Source organism: Garra rufa, chromosome 14 (assembly GCF_049309525.1).
Source record: "Garra rufa chromosome 14, GarRuf1.0, whole genome shotgun sequence".
Lineage (NCBI taxonomy): Eukaryota > Metazoa > Chordata > Actinopteri > Cypriniformes > Cyprinidae > Garra > Garra rufa.
In genome coordinates this window covers 38448762-38471969 of record NC_133374.1, presented here as the reverse complement: position 1 = coordinate 38471969, position 23208 = coordinate 38448762, and the positions used below count along the sequence as shown (strand labels likewise).

The following is a 23208-nucleotide window of genomic DNA, read 5'->3' as shown; positions in this document are numbered from 1 at the left end:
CTGCTCCTCGTCCTCCCTGATCTTGCACAGGGTCTGTGCAAGGAGGCTCACTGGGGGAAAGGCGTACTTGGGCCCCGGAGGCCAGCTGTGGGCCAGAGCGTCCCTGCCGAGGGATACCTCGTTGAGGGAGAAGAACTGCTGGCAGTGGGAGGATTCGGGGGAGGCAAACAGATCTATCTGGGCCTCCCCGAAATGCCTCCAAATCAGCTGGACTGTCTCGGGGTGGAGTCGCCATTCTCCAGGGAGGGTGGACTGCCGTGAGAGCTGATCGGCTGCACGGTTGAGTTCCCCCGGAATGTGAATGGCACGTAGCGATTTTAGCCACGTTAGACTCCAGAGGAGCAGACGGCGGGCGAGTTGTGACATGCGACGGGAGCGGAGGCCGCCCTGGCGGTTGATATAAGCCACAGTCGCAGTGCTGTCGGTACGCACAAGTACGTGCTTCTGACGCAACGTCGGTCGGAAGCGACGAAGGGCCAGAAGCACAGCCAACAACTCGAGGCAATTGATGTGCCACTGCAGTCGAGGTCCTGTCCAGGAGCCCGAAGCTGCTTGCCCGTTGCACACAGCACCCCAACCCGTGGTGGAGGCATCCGTGTAAACCACGATGTGCCTGGACACCTGTCCCAGGGGTACTCCGGCCTGGAGAAAAGCAGGGTCTGACCACGGGCTGAACAGGCGGCGACACTGCGGGGAAACGCCAATCCGGAGTGTGCCACGGTGCCATGCCCGTCTCGGGACTCGGTCGTGTAGCCAGTGCTGAAGCGGTCTCATATGAAGCAAGCCCAGCGGCGTTACCGCGGCCGCAGCTGCCATATGCCCCAGGAGCCTCTGAAAAGTTTTTAGAGGAACCGCTGTCTTGTGCCTGAATAAATCTAGACATCTCAGCACCGACTGAGCGCGCTCGTTGGTGAGACGGGCTGTCATGGAGACCGAGTCCAGCTCCACACCGAGAAAAGAGATCCTCTGCACTGGGGAGAGTTTGCTCTTTTCTCGGTTGACCTGAAGGCCCAGGCGGCTGAGGTGCTGAAGCACCAGGTCCCTCTGGTCGCATAGCACCTCTCGAGAGTGGGCTAACAGAAGCCAGTCGTCGAGATAGTTGAGGATGCGGAAACCTGACAGCCAAAGAGGGGCCAGGGCCGCTTCCGCAACCTTGGTGAAAACGCGAGGAGAGAGGGACAGGCCGAATGGGAGAACTTTGTACTGGTATGCTCGACCCTCGAACGCAAACCGAAGAAAGGGCCTGTGGCGAGGAAGAATCGAGACATGGAAGTACGCGTCCTTCAGGTCGATGGCTGCAAACCAATCCTGGGGACGAATGCATGTGAGCATGCGCTTCGTCGTGAGCATCTTGAACGGCAGCCTGAGAAGGGACCGATTCAGGACTCTGAGATCCAGGATGGGTCTTAACCCACCACTCTTTTTGGGCACGATGAAGTAGGGACTGTAAAACCCTGACCTCATCTCGGCTGGAGGGACAAGCTCGATCGCATCCTTCGCCAGTAGGACTGCGACCTCTGCACGCAGGACAGCGGCGTGGGTGTCTGAGTGGACACGAGTGTGAAGGACACCTCTGTACCTGGGCGGAGCTTTGGCGAACTGAATCGCATAGCCGAGACGTACCGTCCGTATCAACCACCGCGAGGGGCTGGGGAGCTGAAGCCAGGCCCCCAAGCGCCTCGACAGGGGTGTCAAGGGAACGTTGACCGACGTGACCGTGGTGGGGCAGCCTAGGGGGGGAACAGGAAGGGGAGACAAGCTGCTCTGAGCAGGGCCTACCTTCTTCCCAGGTTCCCGCGCTGGCGAAAGACAGCTCCGAGTCCGGCTCCGAGAGGGCATCCTGGTGCCGCCCGGAACGGGAACACGGGGCCGAGGCCCCGGAGGTGAAGGAAATTGCTCTTTTATTGAAGTTGTGGGTACCGCCGACCCGTGGGCCGGCGGCAGCGTTAAAGTGCACAACAACCCCCGGCCCTCCACCGGGAGCGGGGACGTAGATGTTCTCGTCCCCTGAAGAACAAACTTCTCCACCTCCGGGTTGCCCGCGTCAGGGACGTTTCGCGGCTCTTTTGCGGGTGTTCTTTGCAGGTCCCTGAGAGGCGGGCGGCGCCCCACCCCCGCGGCCGGCTCGACGTCGGGCCGTCTCCTTCTTGGGTTCAGCAGGCGACGGAGCAGGTTTGGTGGGGGCCGCGGGGGGGCGCCCTCGGCGACGAGCGGAGGAAGGCTGAGCCACCGGCGGCGGGATGGACTCGCGGCGAGGCAGGATGTGTTGGATGGCCTCCCTCTGCTTCTGGACTGCCGAGAACTGCTGGGCAAAGTCCTCGACAGTGTCGCCGAACAGGCCACTCTGGGAGACAGGAGCGTCAAGAAAGCGAGCCTTGTCGACGTCTGCCATCTGGGCCAGAGTGAGCCATAGGTGTCGCTCCTGGACCACGGCTGTGGACATCACCTGACCAAGGGAACGCGCCGTGACCTTCGTCGCCCGTAGGGCGAAGTCGGTGGCGGCGCGGAGTTCTTCCATAACTCCCTGGTCGGGACCACCCTCGTGCAGCTGTTTCAGGGCCTGGGCCTGATACACTTGTAAGATCGCCATAGCGTGCAGGGCGGTGGCGGCCTGTCCAGCGGCGTGATAAACGCGGCCCGCAAGAGCGGACGAACGCTCACACGCCCTGGACGGGAGATGCGGACGATCCCGCCAGGTGGCAGCGCCGCGCGGGCACAAGTGCACCGCTACAGCGCGCTCGACCCGGGGAATCGCTGCATACCCCCTGGCCGCCCCGCCATCGAGGGTGGTGAGGGGAGAGGAGCTGGGGCGGGGCCGTGATGAAAAAGGGGCCCGCCAAGATCTTGTCAGCTCCTCGTGCACCTCCGGGAAGAATGGGACCGAGGGGGGGCGAGGTGGAGCCGCGGGGGCCCTCCCCAGGAACCAATCATCCAGCCTAGAAGGATCGGCCGGGGGCGCCTGAGGCACCTCCAAACCGATCCCCCTGGCGGCCCGGAGAAGCATAGTCGACAGCTCGACGTCCACCTCAGACGGAGCGGCCACCTCTGGAGGGGGTCGCGCCGCCGAAGCGTCCGCCTCACCGAACGACTCTCCCTCTGATGCTGCGGTCGACATCTCATCCTCCGCAGGAGCACCGAAGGAGACGCTCAGCCCGCTGGGCGGGGAAGCGTACTGCTCCGGGAACTCGACGGGACCATGCTGTGTGACAGAAGACCGCAGGGCTTTCTGGGCCGGCGGTGCGTTCTGCACGGTGACAGTTAAGTCCCCCCCGCGTCTCGCCGCGGTGGCCGAAAAGCATTGGCGGCTTAACGACGGACCGCGGGAGGAAGACGGGGGGAGCCGCCTCGCGAACGAGCGGCGGGACTTCAGCATGGTCATGGTCATGCATTCGCAATGAATGCATTCACCATCCATGAACGCTGCCTCAGCGTGCTCACTCCCCAAACACGTGAGGCAGTGATCATGTCCGTCCGCAGGAGGGAGGAAACTACCGCATCCTGAAGCGCACGGCCGAAAAGCCATTCTGAAAAGAACGTCTTACGGCCGCGAGAAATTGCTCTTTTAGCTCCCGGTCTGCCCAGGGAAAAAGCCGCGGGGCGGCTGTGCACTCAACGGGACTTTTATCGCTGGAAAGCAGAGCGGCTGTATGGCCGTGAAAACGGCAGCCCGCAGGAGATCGCTGACGGTTGCAAAAGAATCTCTTTTAGTAAGCAACACGTCAGGAGAGAGAGCAGGAACTCTTTGAAGAACTTCTTGAAGAAAATCGGCTCTTGTAGAGAGACAACAGCTCAACATCAGACCGGATCTGAAGCGAAGAAGCTGTCTGACTGGCGCATGACGTCGCTATTTATACCCGTATGTACGGGGCGTGGCGCGTCATGCAAATGCCACTCGCCAATTTTCATTGGCCTTTTGTATAAGGCTCAGAGATGATTGGATTCTAAGCGAATTCCCATGTAACGTCGAAGTGATTCGACTGAAGGGGAAAGAACCTTTCTGTTTCACTGTTCTTTGTGGCAAAATAACCTTTTGTGAAACTGATTTTTTTTTAATGATTATTCTAAACGGCATTGTACACTGCAAAAAGTGCTTTTCTTACTTAGATTCTTTCTCTTGTTTCCAGTCAAAATATCTAAAAATTCTTAAATAAAGAAGGATTTTCTAGACGAGTAAAAATTGTTCTTGTTTTTAGTACAAAAAAGTCAAAATTAGATGAGTTTTTGCTTAAAACAAGCAAAATAATCTGCCAATGGGGTAAGAAAAATAATCTTGCTGTCTGCTTGAAATAAGTTTTTTTTTCTTACCCCATTGGCAGATTATTTTGCTTGTTTTAAGCAAAAACTCACTTAATTTTGGCTTGTTTTTACTAAAAACAAGACAATAATTTTTACTTGTCTTGAAAATCCTTCCTGATTCAAGCTTTTGTAGATATTTTGGCTGCGAACAAGACAACAAATCTAAGTAAGAAAAGCATTTTTTTGCATTGTACACTCTTAAAAATAAAGGTGCTTCATGATGCCATAGAAAGATTTTTTTGTCTAAATGGTTCCATAAAGATCTTTAAACATCTAAAGAACCTTTCTGTTTCACAAAAGGTTCATTGCGGCAAAAGAAGGTTCTTCAGATTATAAGAAGGTAAGAAAGAGATGGTTCTTTAAAGAACCTTTGACTGAATGGTTCCAAAAATGGTTCTTCTATGGCATCGCTGTGATTTTTAAGAGTGTAGCATGAATGCCTTTAAAGAAAATATCTCATCAATCATCAGCAGATTCATTAAAGCATGCATATAAACATTTTTGTTTAAATTGCATATAGTTGCAGGACAATGGGACAGTGGGTAATTGTGTACAAAAATGAAAGTAAAACCTCACCGGAGTAGATTTGGAGCCCACACCAGAGCAAGATTGCGAGTATGCATGTTGGTTTGGTGACTGAGGGTAGCTAAATTTGCCAAATGTTTGGTGAGGTATTCCAGAGTTCTAGAGACAAAAATAAATACATAAATTCACAAAATTCACCAACATGCACCAACATGCCAACTACCTCTCAGTAGAGTATTAGTAGACTGTCTGCTTAATATCTGCTAACTCTTTACTGCACTGCAAAAAATGCTTTTCTAGCTTAGATTTTTTGTCTTGTTTCCAGCCAAAATATCTAAAAACTCTTAAATCAAGAAGGATTTTCTAGACGAGTCAAAATTATTGTCTTGTTTTCAGAAAAAAAAGATAATATATTGTACATTTTTGCTTGAAACAAGCAAAATAATCTGCCAATGGGGTAAGAAAAATAATCTTGTTTTCTGTTTGAAATAAGATTTTTTTTCTTACCCCATTGGCAGATTTTTTTGGCTTGTTCTAAGCAAAAGCTCACTTAATTTTGAGTTGTTTTTCTGAAAACAAGAAAATAATTTTTACTCGTCTAGAAAATCCTTCTTGATTTAAGAATTTTTAGACATTTTGGCTGGAGACCAGACAAAAAAAATCTAAGCTAGAAAAGCATTTTTTGCAGTGTGTGATGGTCTCCAAACAGACATTCTATTGGCTATAAGTACACTCTTAAAAATAAAGGTGCTTTAAAAGGTTCTTCAGAACCATTTTTGGTTCCACAAAGAACCATTCAGTCAAAGGTTCTTTAAAGAACCATCTCTTTCTTACCTTTTTATGATCTGAAGAACCTTCTTTTGCTGCAAAGAACCTTTTGTGAAACAGAAAGGTTCTTTAGATGTTTCTTTATGGAACCGTTTAGATTAAAAAGGTTCTTCTATGCCATTGTGAAGCACCTTTATTTTTAACACTGCAAAAAATGCTTTTCTTACTTAGATTTTTTGACTTGTTTCCAGCAAAAATATCTAAAAATTCTTGAATCAGAAAGGATTTTCTAGACAAGTAAAAAAAAAAAATGTCTTGTTTTTAGTAAAAACAAGTCAAAAGTAAGTGAGTTTTTGCTTAAAACAAGCAAAATAATCTGCCAATGGGGTAAGAAAAATAATCTAGCTGTCTGCTTGAAATAAGATTTTTTTTCTTACCCTATTGGCAGATTATTTTGCTTGTTTTAAGCAAAAACTCACTTAATTTTGACTTGTTTTTACTAAAAACAAGAAAATTATTTTTACTTGTCTAGAAAATCCTTCCTTATTCAAGAATTTGTAGATATTTTGGCTGGAAACAAGACAAAAAATCTAAGCAAGAAAAGCATTTTTTGCAGTGAAGAGTGTAACTTTGCAAGTACATGTCAACTTACTCTAACCCTAACAAGTCTGCTAATACTCTACTAACACTTTAATGAGAGTTAGTAGACATACAGGTGCAACGTTACTTATAGTCAACAGAATGTGTTAAAGGGACCATCAAAATAAAGTAAAACCAATACAATGCATTTCAACCATTTCTACCAGAAATTACGAACTCAATGAACTGACAACGAGCGATGTATTTTTACAGCATTTATTAGCCTTTGCAAATGTTAGTTAATAAAATGTTCACAGAACTTTAACTACGTTAACAAATACAACTTTTGATTTGGAAATTGCATTAGCTAATGTTATGAATATGAAGTTTGAGATTTTGGGCTTTTTGGTGTTTCATAAAGTGTGTTTTCAGACTAGTGGAAAGAAAACACCCAAAAGACACTGTTAAGTGTTTCTTTTATAGCACTTTATCTATTTGTGTCAATAGATTTAAATTACAATGCATAATTTTAAAGGCTGTTTTCTCAAAATGAGGTTTTTCTCCTACACTGAGCCATAAATCTCCACTTCGGCAGCACTTACACACACCACACTTTACTTTTTTATTCCTGTCTATATCCTGAAGGTTTTTACAGAGGGATTTGTTCAGATATAATTAGCTTGATTTTATACATTTTATTCCCCCAAAAATGGTAAAAAATATAGTGTCCTATTTTAGGTATTTTCTGAATTATGTGACAAAATGAGATACCAAAATCCCCTCTGTAAAGACATTTGACTCTAATATGTCAAAAAAAATGAAAGAGTTTTGAAACTGACTCCATCCAGTGTTTAGATTTTTGTACTAGAAATATGCAAATTAGCACGTATTTCATTAAATAATGCTCATTTGCATATTTAAACTTAACATTTTAGAAAACCTGTAATACAAAAAATGTTTGCAACTATCAATGTAATCAATTAACTGGGTAAGTAAGGTGATAACTATGAGTTAATTCTTTTACCCTATTCACCTGCAGTGTCTCGCATTAACTCGCGTAAAATTCTAAAACCTATATGACTTACTGTTTTTCTGAGGATAACAAATAGAGAAATGAAGACGAGTGCACTGGTCATTCTTTCACCATGAAGTTATAATAAACAGAGCTTTCAAACACTAGTTAATACGTCAAGTTTTCTTAAGTCATCAGATCAAAAGACTGAAATGTACATAATTACTCACTTATAATTTTCTTCTGCAGAACCGGATCAAACCGTTTTTGGAATGATTCATTCAAAGGTTAGTTTCCTTAAAGCATCATTACCCAGCTTTGAACTCTTGTTATCAACATTTTCCCCCAAGTGAAAATTATTTTCTTGTTTTCAGAAAAAACAAGTCAAAATTAAGTGAGTTTTTGCTTAGAACAAGCAAAATAATCTGCCAATGGGGTAAGAAAAAAAATCTTATTTCAAACGGAAAACAAGATTATTTTTCTTACCCCATTGGCAGATTATTTTGCTTGTTTCAAGCAAAAATGCACTTAATTTTGACTTTATTTTCTGAATACAAGACAATAATTTTTACTCATCTAGAAAATCCTTCTTGATTTAAGAATTTTTAGATATAAAAGGGCTCTAAATAATCCCAGCCGAGGAAAAAGGGACTTATCTAGTGAAACAATCGGTTATTGGCTAAAAACATTGACCATTTATAAACTTTTTTAACCTTAAATGCTGGTATTGTCTAGCTCTGTGTGAACTCAAGCTCAAGACAGTTAGGGTATGTCTAAAAACTCCCATCTCATTTTTTGTCCAACTTCAAAATCATCCTACATCACTGTTTTACCTTTTTTTTTTTTTTTTGTAAAGGGCGTTTGATCTTCTTTGCACGCTCACTTTGTAAACACTGGGTTGGTACAGCAATGTAGGAAGATTTTGGAAGTTGGAGAAGAAAACAAGATGGGCGTTTTCCGACATACCCTAACTGTATTCAACCAGAATATAAGGAGTTCATGCAGAGCAAGACAGGACGAGCATTTAAGGTATATAAAGTACATAAATTGTCCCAATTTTTAGAAAATAACCAATCGTTTCACTAGATAAGGCTCTGCTTCCTCGGCTGGGATCATTCAGAGCCCTTTCACTGCAAAAAATGCTTTTCTAGCTTAGATTTTTTGTCTTGTTTCCAGCCAAAATATCTAAAAAATCTTAAATCAAGAAGGATTTTCTAGATGAGTAAAAATTATTGTCTTGTTTTCAGAAAAAAAAGTCAAAATTAAGTACATTTTTGCTTGAAACAAGCAAAATAATCTGCCAATGGAGTAAGAAAAATAATATTGTTTTCTGTTTGAAATAAGATTTTTTTTCTTACCCCATTGGCAGATTATTTTGCTTGTTTCAAGCAAAAATGTACTTAATTTTGACTTTTTTTTCTGAAAACAAGACAATAATTTTTACTCATCTAGAAAATCCTTCTTGATTTAAGATTTTTTAGATATTTTGGCTGGAAACAAGACAAAAAAGCTAAGCTAGAAAAGCATTTTTTGCAGTGTATTCATGATATTTATGGTGCTTTTTTTATATGGTGCATTTTTAACTTTCAAAATATTGAAAAACTCGCCAGAATATTCTTCAGACCTTTACCATTTGTGTTCCACATTAGAAAGAAAGTCATACAGGTTTGAAATGACATAGGAATAAATAAAGACAGAAAAATGAACATAATAAAGGCACAGATGAAAGTAACCTCAGTAATGTCAGCTGTACCTGAAGTGGGAATCAGGAAGCTCTTTAATGACTCTCCTGATGTTTCGGAGTTGCTCCTGCTCCTCTTTAAATGACACTGCATCCTTCACACAAAAATACAGATGGACGAGCATTAATTCCTGGACCCATGGGTACATCTTCCTTTAATGTTTTAAATGTGTGTCTATGGTCATGAAATGAATATTAAACTTATTATTTGTACAGCCACACTCTTCAAAAGGTTCTTCACAGCGATGCCATAGAAGGACCATTTTTGGTTCCACAAAGAACCATTCAGTCAAAGGTTCTTTAAAGGACCACCTCTTTCTTACCTTTTTATAATCTGAAAACCTTCTATAGCCACAAAGAACCTTTAGTCAAACAGAAAGGTTCTTCAGATGTTAAAGGTTCTTTATGGAACCATTTAGACAAAAAAAAGTTTTCCTATGGCATCGCGAAGCACCTTTATTTTTAAGAGTGTACAGGAAACACATGTTTACTATCTAAAATATTACACGAGAACAAACCATCAACTTTATTAAGGCCTGAAATATAAAATAATAATTAAAAAAATATAATTTTAATTGAACAATTTATTGAATATGAATATGAAGCTCATAGTTGAGGAGGTAAAACCACTTTTATTAACACTTCAGTTTTATTCAGAGGCCCAAACTTGCAATTTGGTGCAGATTCTGATTTTTATATGGCCCAGAAATTAAATTAAATTCGGATAGCTTGTAATGTAAATCAATTAAATCTTTATAACAATATAACAAATAATATACACTGCAAAAAAATGCTTTTCTTACTTAGATTATTTGGTCTTGTTTCCAGCCCAAATATCTACAAATTCTTAAATCAAGAAGGATTTTCTAGACGAATAAAAATTATTTTATTGTTTTCTGAAAAAACAAGTCAAAATTAGGTGAGTTTTTGCTTGAAACAAGCAAAATAATCTGCCAATGGGGTAAGAAAAATAATCTTGTTTTCTGTTTGAAATACATTTCTTTTTCTTACCCCACTGGCAGATTATTTTTCTTGTTTTAAGCAGAAACAAACTTAATTTTGACTTGTTTTTTCAGAAAACAAGATTTTTTTTTTTTACTTGTCTAGAAAATCCTTCTTGATTTAAGAATTTGTAGATATTTTGGCTGGAAACAAGACAAAATAATCTAAGTAAGAAAAATGCAGTGTAAATATCAATTTTCACTCTATATCTCCTAATAATATGTTTTAGTAAGAAGATATTTCAGTCTTTAGTTGTATATTGTATACTGGTCTATATTTTGTCTAATGCAGTGACATTCAGATATTTTAAGCATCTAAATAATGTTTTAAACATCATTTTAAAATGTTTTATTAGTCTCCAAACACTGAGGGGGTTATAAAAGTTATAAAAAATAACGTTTTATTTAAAGCTCTAGGCTATTCTCTGAGAAGCAGTCTGTTTTTCGGCTCTTCTAGTCTCGTCCAGCCCATCCCTTTTTGATCTGACAAACTTACAGTAAATTTCTTGTAGAGTTCATAAGTGAGGAGCGGGTTGGGCAGCTCTCTGAAGTACAGCTTGCATAGAGAGCCCACGCAGTGGATATCCTGAAGATACACTTCTTTCGTGAGGTCAGGACAGGTTTCAGAGCAAAACTCCTGTCTGTATGCACACAAACACACAGATACACACATTCACTACAAAGAAATGATTGTATGCATGATTTAAGCAAGAGTTTAGACAAGTTCAGTTTTATAGGAAACATTGTGCGTCATAATAATGTGAGTCAAAAAATTGCCCCACCTGAGTTTCTGAATGTTAGATGTGATTCCTGAGAGTCTGTAGATTCCATCCACAATGCCATGTTTCTCTATGAACTCTGCACAAGTCTTCAGAACGTAAGGAACTAGACAAAAAACAGGACACATTTGTAAATGGCCATTCAGATATAGAAATAAAACTTTGTTTATGAAAAGATCAGTTCACCAGTGTTGGGGGGTAATGCATTACAAGTAACGCAATTTATGTAATAATATGACTTTCCAAGTAACTAGTAAAGTAACGCATTAGTTTTTAATTGACAAGAAAATGAGTTACTTTTTTAATTAAGTAACGGCAGTTGTTTTTTCCCCTCATTTATTGATTAAAAGCTCTCCTGTCTCCATGTTGAGAGAAATTGTGAGTAAGATGTTACTTTAGTTCTAGAATAAATGTGAACATGCATTAATTCATCTCACTCACTAAAAAACAGAAATTCAACACAAACCTGCAATAATTAAATATGTTAAATAATACAAATATCCTTTATGTATTTAATCCCATTTTATTAACCGATGTCTTTGCTGCCGACCTTCGATGATCCAATTCATCCAAACTAATAAGCAAAAATTACTCAAGATAATCTAACATTTGTTGTCTTTTTTTATTGCTAAAGAGTTGACATTTGTTCTTCTGTGGTCTACTGTACAGACGTCAGTTTACTTTTCTCTAAACCTGAGGCTTTTGCTGTGAAAAGGCTTTTACATTTGACAAAAATAGAACTTTTTATATTAAAAACAAACAAGCAAGCCCTGCCCGATTTAAAAAAAAAAGTAACTTAAAAGTAATGTAGCGCATTACTTTCCATAAATAGTAACTCAGTAACGTAATTAGTTACTTTTTTGGGGAGTAACTCAATATTGTAATGCATTACTTTTAGTAACTTTTCCCAACACTGCAGTTCACCCAAAATGACACTTTAGTCATCATCATATCAACAAAAGACTTTTTTTCATCATGGAACACAGATAATATATAATATAACATATAATAAAAGCACACCATGAAAGTTACTTTGCAGCATATATGCCTTGCACTGCAAAAAATGCTTTTCTTACTTGTTTCCAGCCAAAATATCTAAAAATTCTTAAATCAAGAAGGATTTTCTAGACTAGTAAAAATTATTGTCTTGTTTTCAGAAAGAAAAAACAAGTCAAAATTAAGTGTGTTTTTGCTTAGAACAAGCAAAATAATCTGCCAATGGGGTAAGAAAATAAATCTTATTTCAAACAGAAAACAACATTATTTTTCTTACCCCATTGGCAGATTATTTTGCTTGTTTCAAGCAGAAATGCACTTAATTTTGACTTATTTTTTCTGAAAACAAGACAATAATTTTTACTCATCTAGAAAATCCTTCTTGATTTAAGATTTTTTTTAGATATTTTGGCTGGAAACAAGACAAAAAAAAAAAAGCATTTTTTTGCAGTGTAGAATGAGAAAAGGTTTTTTTTTTTTTTTGTTTTTTTTTGAGTCAGGAGAAAGTGTGTATGGTTTGGTTGTGAGCACTTTAATGGCAGTCAAAGGAAAGGTCCATCATTTTTTTCCAGACATCTTTTCATCAAATAGATCAAATGTCACGCAAAAGAACTTAAGTTTCCCTACAATAGAAATCAGCCTTCCAGGCGTGCGTGCTTCAAAAGCATCATTAGTTCCGTCATTAGCAAAATAGTCCAACGTTTTGGTGTTTCTTGAAACCATATTTCCAACATACATTTGCCAGCACCATTGCAAAGTTGTGTCGTTGGAATTAAAACTGTAAAATGTAATAAGTTGACTTTGCACTAAAAAAAACAAAGTAAAGTGAAATAGAATTAGTATGTTGTACTGACAAATGTTTATAGTTTACTTACACAAGAGTTCTAGTAACCAGAGAGCATTGATTGAATATATTATGCAATTGCTTTGTTTTACTGTTGTTTTTACTCGCCAGTTGTATTTGCTTTCTTGTGTCAGTAGCACAACAAAAAGAGCAAATAAAATGGTTATTGTTACAATTAATAAAAATAAACGAAATAGAATTGTTACCATTGTTGTGATTGGCGTGTTGAAGGTTAAAGTCTGTGTGTGACTCGAGCATATTAACGCAAATATTAAAGGACTGTATCAACCCAATTAAAAGCTTCTCAAGGTGTTTATAAAGAACAATAAAACAGTAAAGGATCATTAGTAAACATGTAAAATACAGCTAAAAACTCTGATTTCATGATGCATTGCTGCATCAACAGGAAAAAAGTTATAATAAAATAAAGTTCCAAGTGCCCCAAAAAAGTTAGACTAATCACTATAATGGTAAGTTTATTTATTTTTAATTCAATATTAATTTATAAAATCAGCTTATGTGATGTACTCTCAAATATTTCAGCTGTATTGAAAGTTCAACATTCAAGATAATGTAAGAAAGATAACGTCAGACATGGAGGAAATTATTAAAAAATGTCTATTAAGAATCGCCCCACCTCAAAAACGTTTCTTTTCTTCCTCTTCTGTTGTTATTTTAAGTAAGCGTTACTCGAAGCAGTAAGTAAATTATTTTACTTGCATTGAAAGTAGCTGTAACTTAATAAACCCTAGTAAGTATAGCAACTAGGTAAAGATAACTAACTATATCTAAGTAAGGTAAACTATTGGATTTTACAGTGATATACAGATCGCAATCTGTGGTTAGAAGCATGTTTTCTTGTTAGAGATATGGACTCAAATAGATCATGCTCTTGAGCAAATTAAACAAGCTTACATGTAGTGCATTCTATTTCATTGCTAAATTTCATTTAAATATAAATGCATTTTAAGCTACATATTTTAGCTCTCACCAATCTTGTTTGTAAAGAGCGCACTTGTGCATAAAGACATATAAGAGAATCCTGGATCATGATTTAAGAGAGAACCTTTCAGAAAATGATTGATGAAGAGCCTAAGTGTGCCGACTTTTTTCTGTTTTCATTATTTATCAATATTTTTTTTGTCGAACACCCCATTTGAGAGTTTTTCAGCGATGCATGTGCTCAGATGCCATGCAAAAGCATCTCAGAGAAAGTACGCTGCAGACAAAGCTGCTGACTGAAGAAACCACACGTGTACAGGAATAAAGTGTACATGATTGTTAACATGATACAAAATCAAGAACGCCTTCTGTTGTTTGTGCAAATGAACTATAATAATCCGACATTATGTCACTGTACAGGATACACACCCCAGGTTATTATTTCTGTGGTTTCGTATAATCTGACGAACGACCTAGAAGCAGATGGTTAAGTAGTTCATGTTTGGTATTGTGTACTTTGCAAGTCCCAACAAATGTAAGGACATTATGTGCTCATACGTAAATGGTTTGGTTTGGCTCATCATCCGTTCCATAGCATGGCTTCTCAATGATCTAGGCAAATTTTGGTGAAGACTGGATGAACAAAAATGTAAAAAGACTGTCCTCTATCTGTGTGCAAAATATTACAACTTTTACCATCTAGTTCACTTACACTAACAATTACATGAGTAACCATTACTGACATACACTCTTAAAAATAAAGGTGCTTCACAATGCCACAGAAGAACCTTTTTTTGTCTAAATGGTTCCATAAAAAACCTTTAACATCTGAAGAACCTTTCTGTTTCACAAAATGTTCTTTGCGGTGCACTGTAAAAAAAAAAAAATGTTTCAACCTAAAAAAGTAAGTGTTTGTGCTGCCTTGAAATTTTACGTTTACTCAACTCAAATATCCATGTTTTCATATAGTATAACTTAACATTTCATGTTGACTAAACTTAAAATTTTAATGCAGCATGAACACTTACTTTTTTAAGTTGAATCAACTTTTTTTGTTACAGTGTGAAAGCTGGTTCTTCAAATTATAAAAAGGTAAGAAAGAGATGGTTCTTTAAAGAACCTTTGACTGAATGGTTCTTTGTGGAACCAAAAATGGTTCTTCTATGGCATCGCTGTGAAGAACCTTTTAAAGCACCTTTATTTTTAAGAGTGTACAAGAATACAGACCTACATACAAATAATGTGCGTAATATTAGTGAAGAGTGTTGGAGTTCAAAGTGAAATCTTTAACTGTCGAATTTAAACTCGTTCAAGAATATTTGGGTATGTAGTTGACTTTGGCTCTGTGTGACAAATAGTTGGAAGATTTTGACAGTAAAACCAAAACTCTTTACCCTAAAGGTAATACTTTGAAGTCAAAAAGCAATCGTAATTTTGTTATGTAGCCAGGAGCAATAGAAATGTATCATCGTTGTTGGAGAACGTTACTTTTAAAAGTAATGCATTACAATATTGAGTTACTCCCTAAAAAAGTAACTAATTACGTTACTGAGTTACTTTTTATGGAAAGTAATGCATTACGTTACTTTTGCGTTACTTTTTAAATCTGGCCAGGACTTGCTTGTTTGTTTTCAATGTAAAAAGTTCTATTTTTGTCAAATGTAAAAGCCTTTTCACACCCAAAGCCTCAGGCTTAGAGAAAAGTAAATTGACGTCTGTACAGTAGACCGCAGAAGAACAAATGTCAACTCTTCAGCAATAAAAAAAAGGGAAAACAAATGTCAGATTATAATAAAATAAAATGGGATGAAGGATATTTGTATTATTTAATTATTGCAGGTTTGCGTTGAATTTCAGTGTTTGTATTCATTTTGAAGAACACTGTATCTGTTTTTTAGTGAGTGAGATGAATTAATGCATGTTCACATTTATTCTAGAACTAAAGTAACATCTTACTCACAATTTCTCTCAACATGGAGACAGGAGAGCTTTTAATCAATAAATGAGGGGAAAAGTAACTGGTGTTACTTATTTGAAAAAGTAACATTTTCTTGTCAATTAAAAAGTAATGCGTTACTTAGTTACTTGGAAAAAGTATTATTACGTAACTTGCGTTACTTGTAATGCATTACCCCCAACACTGTGTATGATATAACAATTTAATATCATACCGATGTTAACTATTGCAATGCAAAATATATAAGAAACATATTAACTCAAGTCTGTGTCCTTAACCTTTTAAATAATCTGTATGTTCGTTTCTGTTCTCCCTCTTTGCAACAGTGTTTCATGTAGACTACAGTACTATTACACCGTCCTTCCTTTATCCTGTCAGGCCGCTTATTGTGGAGAAGGTGGGCCAGGGCAGGAAGTTAAAAATGGTTTGTTTGTTTCAGAGGAAACCTGACACACCCAGGCCTTGCAGCTGGTATTACTTATGACACTTCCTCTTATTCTAAAAGGCCTTTGGAAAGTTCCCACCCAGCTTCATCATTTCCTTACCATACCTTCAGCCATGATATCTTTAAACTGTAGATTTATTTATACTTATTATAGTTTAGGTTACATCTCTAAATAGACATCATCAGGATGAGCTAGAATTTCAAAGGTATTTCACGGCAGCTTACACATTGTTAACCCTGAAGTCTCTGACTTTAATTTACCGTGCTTCTTTCTACCATAGCAAGCAAATGGAGAAATGACGTTCTATATCATGAAACTGAAGGAAACAAAGGAAAACGGACCATTTGAGCTCCATCTATTCTTCCATTCATCCATCCATTTTCTAGTCTTATCATATGCCAGAACCAGGTTTGATGTTATCAATGCATCATCATGTGAAATGTCAAATTTCGGCCTGTTCTTTATAGAAAGTCATCTTTTTATCAATTCGGAAACCACTGGATCTGCATGAAGTACACTTTCACACAACACACTTTAAAAAATAAAGGTGCTTCAAAAGGTTCTTTAAGCAATGCCATTGAAGAACCATTTTTGGTTCCACAAAGAACCATTTCTTTCTTACCTTTTTATAATCTGAATAACTATATTTACCACAAAAAACCTTTTGTGAAACAGAAAGGTTCTTCAGATGTTAAAGGTTCTTTATGGAACCATTTAGACAAAAAAGGTTCTTCTATGGCATCGTGAAGCACCTTTATTTTCAGGAGTGTACGCTTGTGTCTTTTGGGACCTTGAAACTTTAAACCCTATTGACTTTCACCGTCAACCATTAAAAGACATTTGTGAGTAAAGCAATTTCATTTTTAGAGTGATATTACCTTTAATTTTTCATTGGTTTTACTTGGGGTTTCCAGTTTGAGTTCCAATGTACTTTCAATTGTTTTTAACTACTTTTTTATACTTAATCGCAACATTGTCAACAAAGTTTTGTTCTAATATCAGGTGAGGATGCTTTCAGAATAAGAACTTCTCTTACTTGGTAGATGTGGAGTGGTAAATAGAGCTATTATCAATTGTTGACGAAATAAAATAATTCATTTGCAAAAGAATTAAAAGTAGGCTTACACTCACGATGCCATAGAAGAACATTTTTTGTCTAAATGCTTCCATAAAGAACCTTTAACATCTGAAGGATCTTTCTGTTTCACAAAAGGTTCTTTCTGGTGAAAGAAGGTTCTTCAGATTATAAAAAGGTAAGAAAGAGATGGTTCTTTAAAGAACCTTTGACTGAATGGTTCTTTGTGGAACCAAAAATGGTTCTTCTATGGCATCGCTTTGAAGAACCTTTTAAAGCACCTTTATTTTTAAGAGTATACAATGTTTCACTAAAAAAATGTGTTCCTAATAATTCACAGTAATGAAAAAGACATTGGTAGCACTTTATTTTAAGCCTATAGTATTAGACTAAAAGTCGTTTCAACAGAAACTTAAAATATACCAGTGCCTTTGTTTTGTCTCAAGATTCACACCAGTAATGTATTTTTCAAAGCACATTTATTAAAAAAAAAAAAAAAATACTTAAATGTCCTAATTTATCTGTGGCCTAATTAAGCCCTGTCTGTGAAACCGGGCCATTATGTACTTAACCTACTCCTAAACCTAACCTTAACCCATGTAGTTACTTTATATTACTAGTTTTGGGGTAAGTACACTGTAAACGCTGCAAAAAATGCTTTTCTTACTTAGATTTTTTTTGTCTTGTTTCCAGCCAAAATATCTACAAATTCTTAAATCAAGAAGGATTTTCTAGACAAGTTTTCAGAAAACTTCATTTCAAACAGAAAACAAGATTATTTTTCTTACCCCATTGGCAGATTATTTAGCTTGTTCCAAGAAAAACACTTAATTTTTACTTTTTTTTTTTTCTGAAAACAAGACAATAATTTTTACTCATCTAGAAAATCCTTCTTGATTTAAGATTTTTTACATATTTTGGCTGGAAACAAGACAATCTAAGTAAGAAAAGCATTTTTTGCAGTGAATACACATACTGTAAAATAAAGTGTAACCAAAACCAGTCTGAAACCAAATAAACCACCCAGAGTCTTACTTAACTAAAATCTGAACCACAAATCTTTTACCAAAATGTGCATGCATGAAAGAACTTTCATAAAGTGAATTTCATTTTCCATATAACTGTGGAGAAATCAGCCTAGAGGATCCTTTCACACACAATACCACACATCCCTCAGCGAAAGCAAACATTTTTTGAAGAGAATTAAAGAAAGCAAAAAAGAAACATTAAAGAAACTACAAGAAAAATGGGGGGATTCAGGGATTTTAGAAAACCCAGATCAATTGCTATTCATAAATTCAGCTTTGGACGCAGTGGAGACCTCCAACAGGATGGATGAATGAATGATTGTTCTCTGACAGGAAGACGACTGAGAAAAGCTCTCATTCTGACCTGCCAGCAGAGATGTTTCCAGTGTTTTACAGTTATTGGTAAATCCTGCTTAAGCTTAGTAAGGAGATGCTGACATCTGACATAAATAACTGGCTTGTGCTGTGTTTTGGAGGCCAGTTCTGTTATTACACAGTAGTCAAATCTTCTTTATTAGCAATACCTGCAAAACTCTCTGCGAAAATGCACAAAATAAACAGGCCTTTCAAGAGGGCGAATTCATCCTAAATGTATTCTGCCTTTCCATTTCGGTGTTTTTGGACACACTTTTTGATATCACGCAATGGGGTAATGGATATTGCTTATAATTAGTGTCTATTCCACATTAAAAAGTTGCCAGTGAGTGACCCAAAGGTGACTGTGGCATACACTCTTAAAAATAAAGGTGCTTCACGATGCCATAGAAGAACCTTTTTTGTCTAAATGGTTCCATAAAGAACCTTTAACATCTGAAAGGTTCTTTGTGGCGAAAGAAGGTTCTTCAGATTATAAAAAGGTAAGAAAGAGATGGTTCTTTAAAGAACATTTGACTGAATGGTTCTTTGTGGAACCAAAAATGGATCTTCTACACTCTTGAAAAAAAAGGCTCTTCACGATGCCATAGAAGAACCTTTTCTGTTTAAATGGTTTCATAAAGAACCTTTAACATCTGAAGAACCTTTCTGTTTCACAAAAGGTTCTTTGTGGCGAAAGAAGGTTCTTCAGATTATAAGAAGGTTAGAAACCTTTGAGTGAACACTGCAAAAAATGCTTTTCTAGCTTAGATTTTTTTGTCTTGTTTCCAGCCAAAATATCTAAAAATTCTTAAATCAAGAAGGATTTTCTAGACGAGTAAAAATTATTTTCTTGTTTTCAGAAAAAGCAAGTCAAAATTAAGTGAGTTTTTGCTTAGAACAAGCCAAAAAATCTGCCAATGGGGTAAGAAAATTATTTTCAAACAGAAAACAAGATTATTTTTCTTACCCCATTGGCAGATTATTTTGCTTGTTTCAAGCAAGCAACACTTTTTTTTCTGAAAACAAGACAATAATTTTTACTCATCTAGAAACTCCTCCTTGATTTAAGAGTTTTCAGATATTTTGGCTGGAAACAAGACAAAAAATCTAAGCTAGAAAAGCATTTTTTGCAGTGAATGCTTCTTTGTGGAACCAAAAATGGTTCTTCTATGGCATCGCTGTGAAGAACCTTTTGAAGCACCTTCATTTTTAAGAACGTAGGGAAAAACACTCCATAAGATATTTAAGTAATACAGGAAATTCTAATTCAATTCTAATACCATTCTAAATAATCCTTTGAAATGGTGATTTCTTAGTTAAACATCACAATATTAGGATATTAGAATAGAATCTTACTTCAACACAGAAAATGAACCAGATCCTTCAGGATAAAAATCTTAAGAGCATTTATAGTCATTCTGTCTGTCGCGGTGATCAAAACATGTGAGCAGACAGGATCTAAAACAAAAGATTGTTTCACAGTTACAGACTTCTGAACTCTGTTAAGTCACATGGATCTGTCAAACTACCGGCGACTTCACACTGTTTCCAGATCAGTATGGTTTTGCTTCTTCTAACATTAGAGCTTAGGACATGGAGAGGAAAAGCTGTTTCTGGATCAGCATGAGGATGCAAATCATAGACGATATCTAGTAAAATTCATAATCATAACACACATTTGAGTTATAAGTTCATAAGTTCATATAATCACTTTGTTGCTTTCCAGTTGCCTTGAACAAGCTCCTTAGTATTTTGCTGATGTTTTATAATTTTGAATAAACATATTGGCATTTAATGTGAATAGTTTATCTTTAGAATCTAGTCCTCCCTTTTTCTCCTCCTCTTTTCTCTCTTCCTCTTCCTCCGAACATTTCCTTTGCTCTTTATTTTCTTTCAGTGCTTCATGTGTGTTTGCTAAATCAAAGCGCTTACATTCAGATTTCATACAGATTTAATTTCCACCCAAAGTTGAGATTTATACCTCAGGGTTAAGGCTGTTTTAGCCAAGAGAAAAGAGTAGACCGCAAAGACTCTGAATAAAGTATCTTCTGTTTCAAAAGCTCCGAAACACAGACACATCACCCATCCAGCAGTGGAAATGGGTGTTGGTTTATTACACGTAGCTAATGTTTACGTAGAGGCCCTGGCTTCTGCTCCAGTGTGGCTTCGTAATAAAGTAAACTTATTATGACGGCCGGGGCTTTGAAAGAAGAGGCAGCCGTTATATGAATGGCCAGAGGAGGAGTGAGTACGGAAAAGAGGAATTTACCGTCTTGTCCTGAGTTCTGCAGATGTTCAGTCAGGTCACAGCCGAAAGCATTTTCAGTTCCTTTCCTTTTGGACTTCAGCTTAGCAGCCTTGTTCTTCATCAGGCTTCAGTAAGTAATCCAGATCAGAGGAAATACACCTTAAAATCAACCATTGGCCCCACGACGCATGGGATGGGACGGGGGGAATGTGGTCAGAGAGAAAGTAGAAAAAGAAAACCCCCAAATCAGGAAGTCCACGGTGTTAGACAAAAGAAATCATCCGCTCACATCTTGACCGAGCCACCAAAGAGCTGGTGTGGGCGAAGAATTCTGGAGCGCGGTACACGCCCAACGTCACTTCATCATCCGGCTCTCTCCTCCCTCGTGCCCTTCTCCAGATTGTGAGGTGAGGGTCTGCGTCGCGTCCGAGGCCAGAAGTTACAACTCAAAGTCCCTTCCAGAAAAGAGTTTCCTGCTCTTTCCACTCTCTTTCTATTCTGTCTATCTATCTGTGCTTTTTAACGTTCCACGTTGTTCAGGAGGTCATGGTTCTGCTGTTGAGTGGAGGCTTGAAATGTCAGAAGTTTTTGCGAAGGGGAGGGCAGAGGAGCGAGGGGAGGGGAGAGAAATAACTGCCTGCTTTTTCTTCAGCGCTTCGGACATTACTGAACCCCTTTCACCCAACCCCCCCCACCCCGCTTTCTCTCTTCCTCCCTCCCTTTTCTTTTTTTCTTTTTTGTGACCATGGCTCCAACAGGAAACCTGCTCTCTGCCTTCCTGAATGCTTCCAGAATACACAATTTCCTGTGAAGGGAACCTTGTTTGGAAAACAAAAACAGACCGAGAGAAGGACGTCGCAAGATGGGGAGAGAGAAAGGCAGAAACAGATAGACAGAGAGGACGCGGAAAAAGCTGGAGAATAGAGAGAGGGGAACACACAAGGTTCCCGTTATCCACGGCTTGTTAGCCATTTTGAGCGTTTCTACAACCGCCGGCACTTTTATGTCCGAGGGGCTGATTTTTATTAACACGACGTTATCCACGTTTCTGATTGACGTTAAAACCATTTATTTTTCCAAATGCCTTTTATGTATAGATTTTATTGCTTTACTCTTGTCGCAGACTTCGGCCGTAAAATGTAAAACCCATCACACTAGGGGAGACTATGGCAAAAATCATAATCACAATTATTTTGATCAATATTCTAATCATGATTATTTAACACAATTATGAGTGGGTCCGGAGCTTTATATGATTGATTCATTTAAAGATACCAAAGAATTAAACATGCTTTGTTTCTTATAAAAACTACAAAGTCCATCTGTCAAGAGCAGTGAGTGATTTTGTCTTTGTCTTTTGTTGTTTGATTAACATTAAGCACAAAGACGGCAGAAGGAATATTACTTGTGGCCGCTTTAAGAGCTGCATGGATCCAATATACTGTTACACACGTATTTTCATTTTCAACTATTCATGTTCATTTGAGACATAACTGATGAAGGTTTACACGAAAGTCACCAAACGCCACATTTTGACACATATTTGCATGTATTTGACCGTTCATAAGCTAAACACATCTTAAGCCAAACGTTCACTTTACTTGTCCATATTCTGTTCCGTCTCTGAGCGCATACACAGAACAGCGCAAATAAACTTTAGTGCTTTTAAAAACACAACTTTTTTCTGATTCTGGGCTTTTATCGAGGAGCAAAAGCGTATAAAAGGGGCGGAATCAGGAGCAATAATCGTTTTATCTGAATTATTGTGTTTTCATAATTGTTTGAAGCTGAAATCGAAACTGAATTTTGATTAATTTCGAAGCCCCTACGTCAGACCACTTCAATATTTTTCATATCCCTGCTGAAGAAAACAGCTAAAACCCGCTGGTCAACCAAGCTGGTTTTAGCTGGTCAGCAGGCTGGTTTTAGATGGGTTTTGGACACTTTTCCAGCCTGGTCAATCTGGTCTTAGCTGGTCAGGTTGGGAGACCAGCTAAAAACAGCTACTTCCACCTTAAACCAGCTCAGCCGAGGCTGGTTTTAGCAGTTTTTTTCAGCAGGGATGAAAATGTTTTATATTAGTTTTTACAGTTTTTGATTTCCACCCTCAGCATGATGCCCATCACTGTCAAAATGTTTTGCCACTTAAAATATATTTTAAAAAGTTAGTGTTTTGTACAAAGAGTCAAATATGTAGGAAATAATTGACGATGGGCCGTTGAATGCTTATAAAATAATGCACACCGAGGTGGTGATGCCTTAGAATTCAACGGACCGAAGTAAATTATTCCGCTTTTACTATGGTTACCACACCTCAAGACATTGATGATATATTTCAAGACATTTGTCTGGTTTTTGTCCTTAAAGGGGTCAACGGATGCCCATTTTCCACATGCTTGTATGATTCTTTAGGGTCTTAATGAAAAGTCTCTAATATACTTTGGTTAAAAATTCTCAATAGTAGTGTAGTAGTGTAAAAAAACCTTTTCACCCTTTTTGTCAAAATCAGCTCTGCAAAATTTCAGCTTATTTTAAGACATGGCCCCTTTAAATGCCACCGAGCTCTGCTCGCCCCGCCCCTCTCTGGGATTATGTTTACTTTAGCCGGCGAAAC

At 38.5% G+C, this 23208-nt stretch overlaps 1 protein-coding gene across 1 annotated transcript; it reads right to left on the bottom strand.

Annotated features, from left to right (window-relative positions):
- Positions 1-4868: 4868 nt before the first annotated feature.
- On the bottom strand, positions 4869-21235 carry LOC141284429 (rho GTPase-activating protein 31-like). The gene is made up of 5 exons (XM_073817406.1): positions 20616-21235; positions 10705-10807; positions 10419-10563; positions 8934-9016; positions 4869-4980 (listed from the first exon to the last, which is right to left on the bottom strand). The coding sequence occupies exons 1-5, from the start codon at positions 20713-20715 to the stop codon at positions 4869-4871; spliced, it is 543 nt and encodes a 180-aa protein (XP_073673507.1). The 5' UTR covers positions 20716-21235.
- Between the last annotated feature and the right edge of the window lie 1973 nt (positions 21236-23208).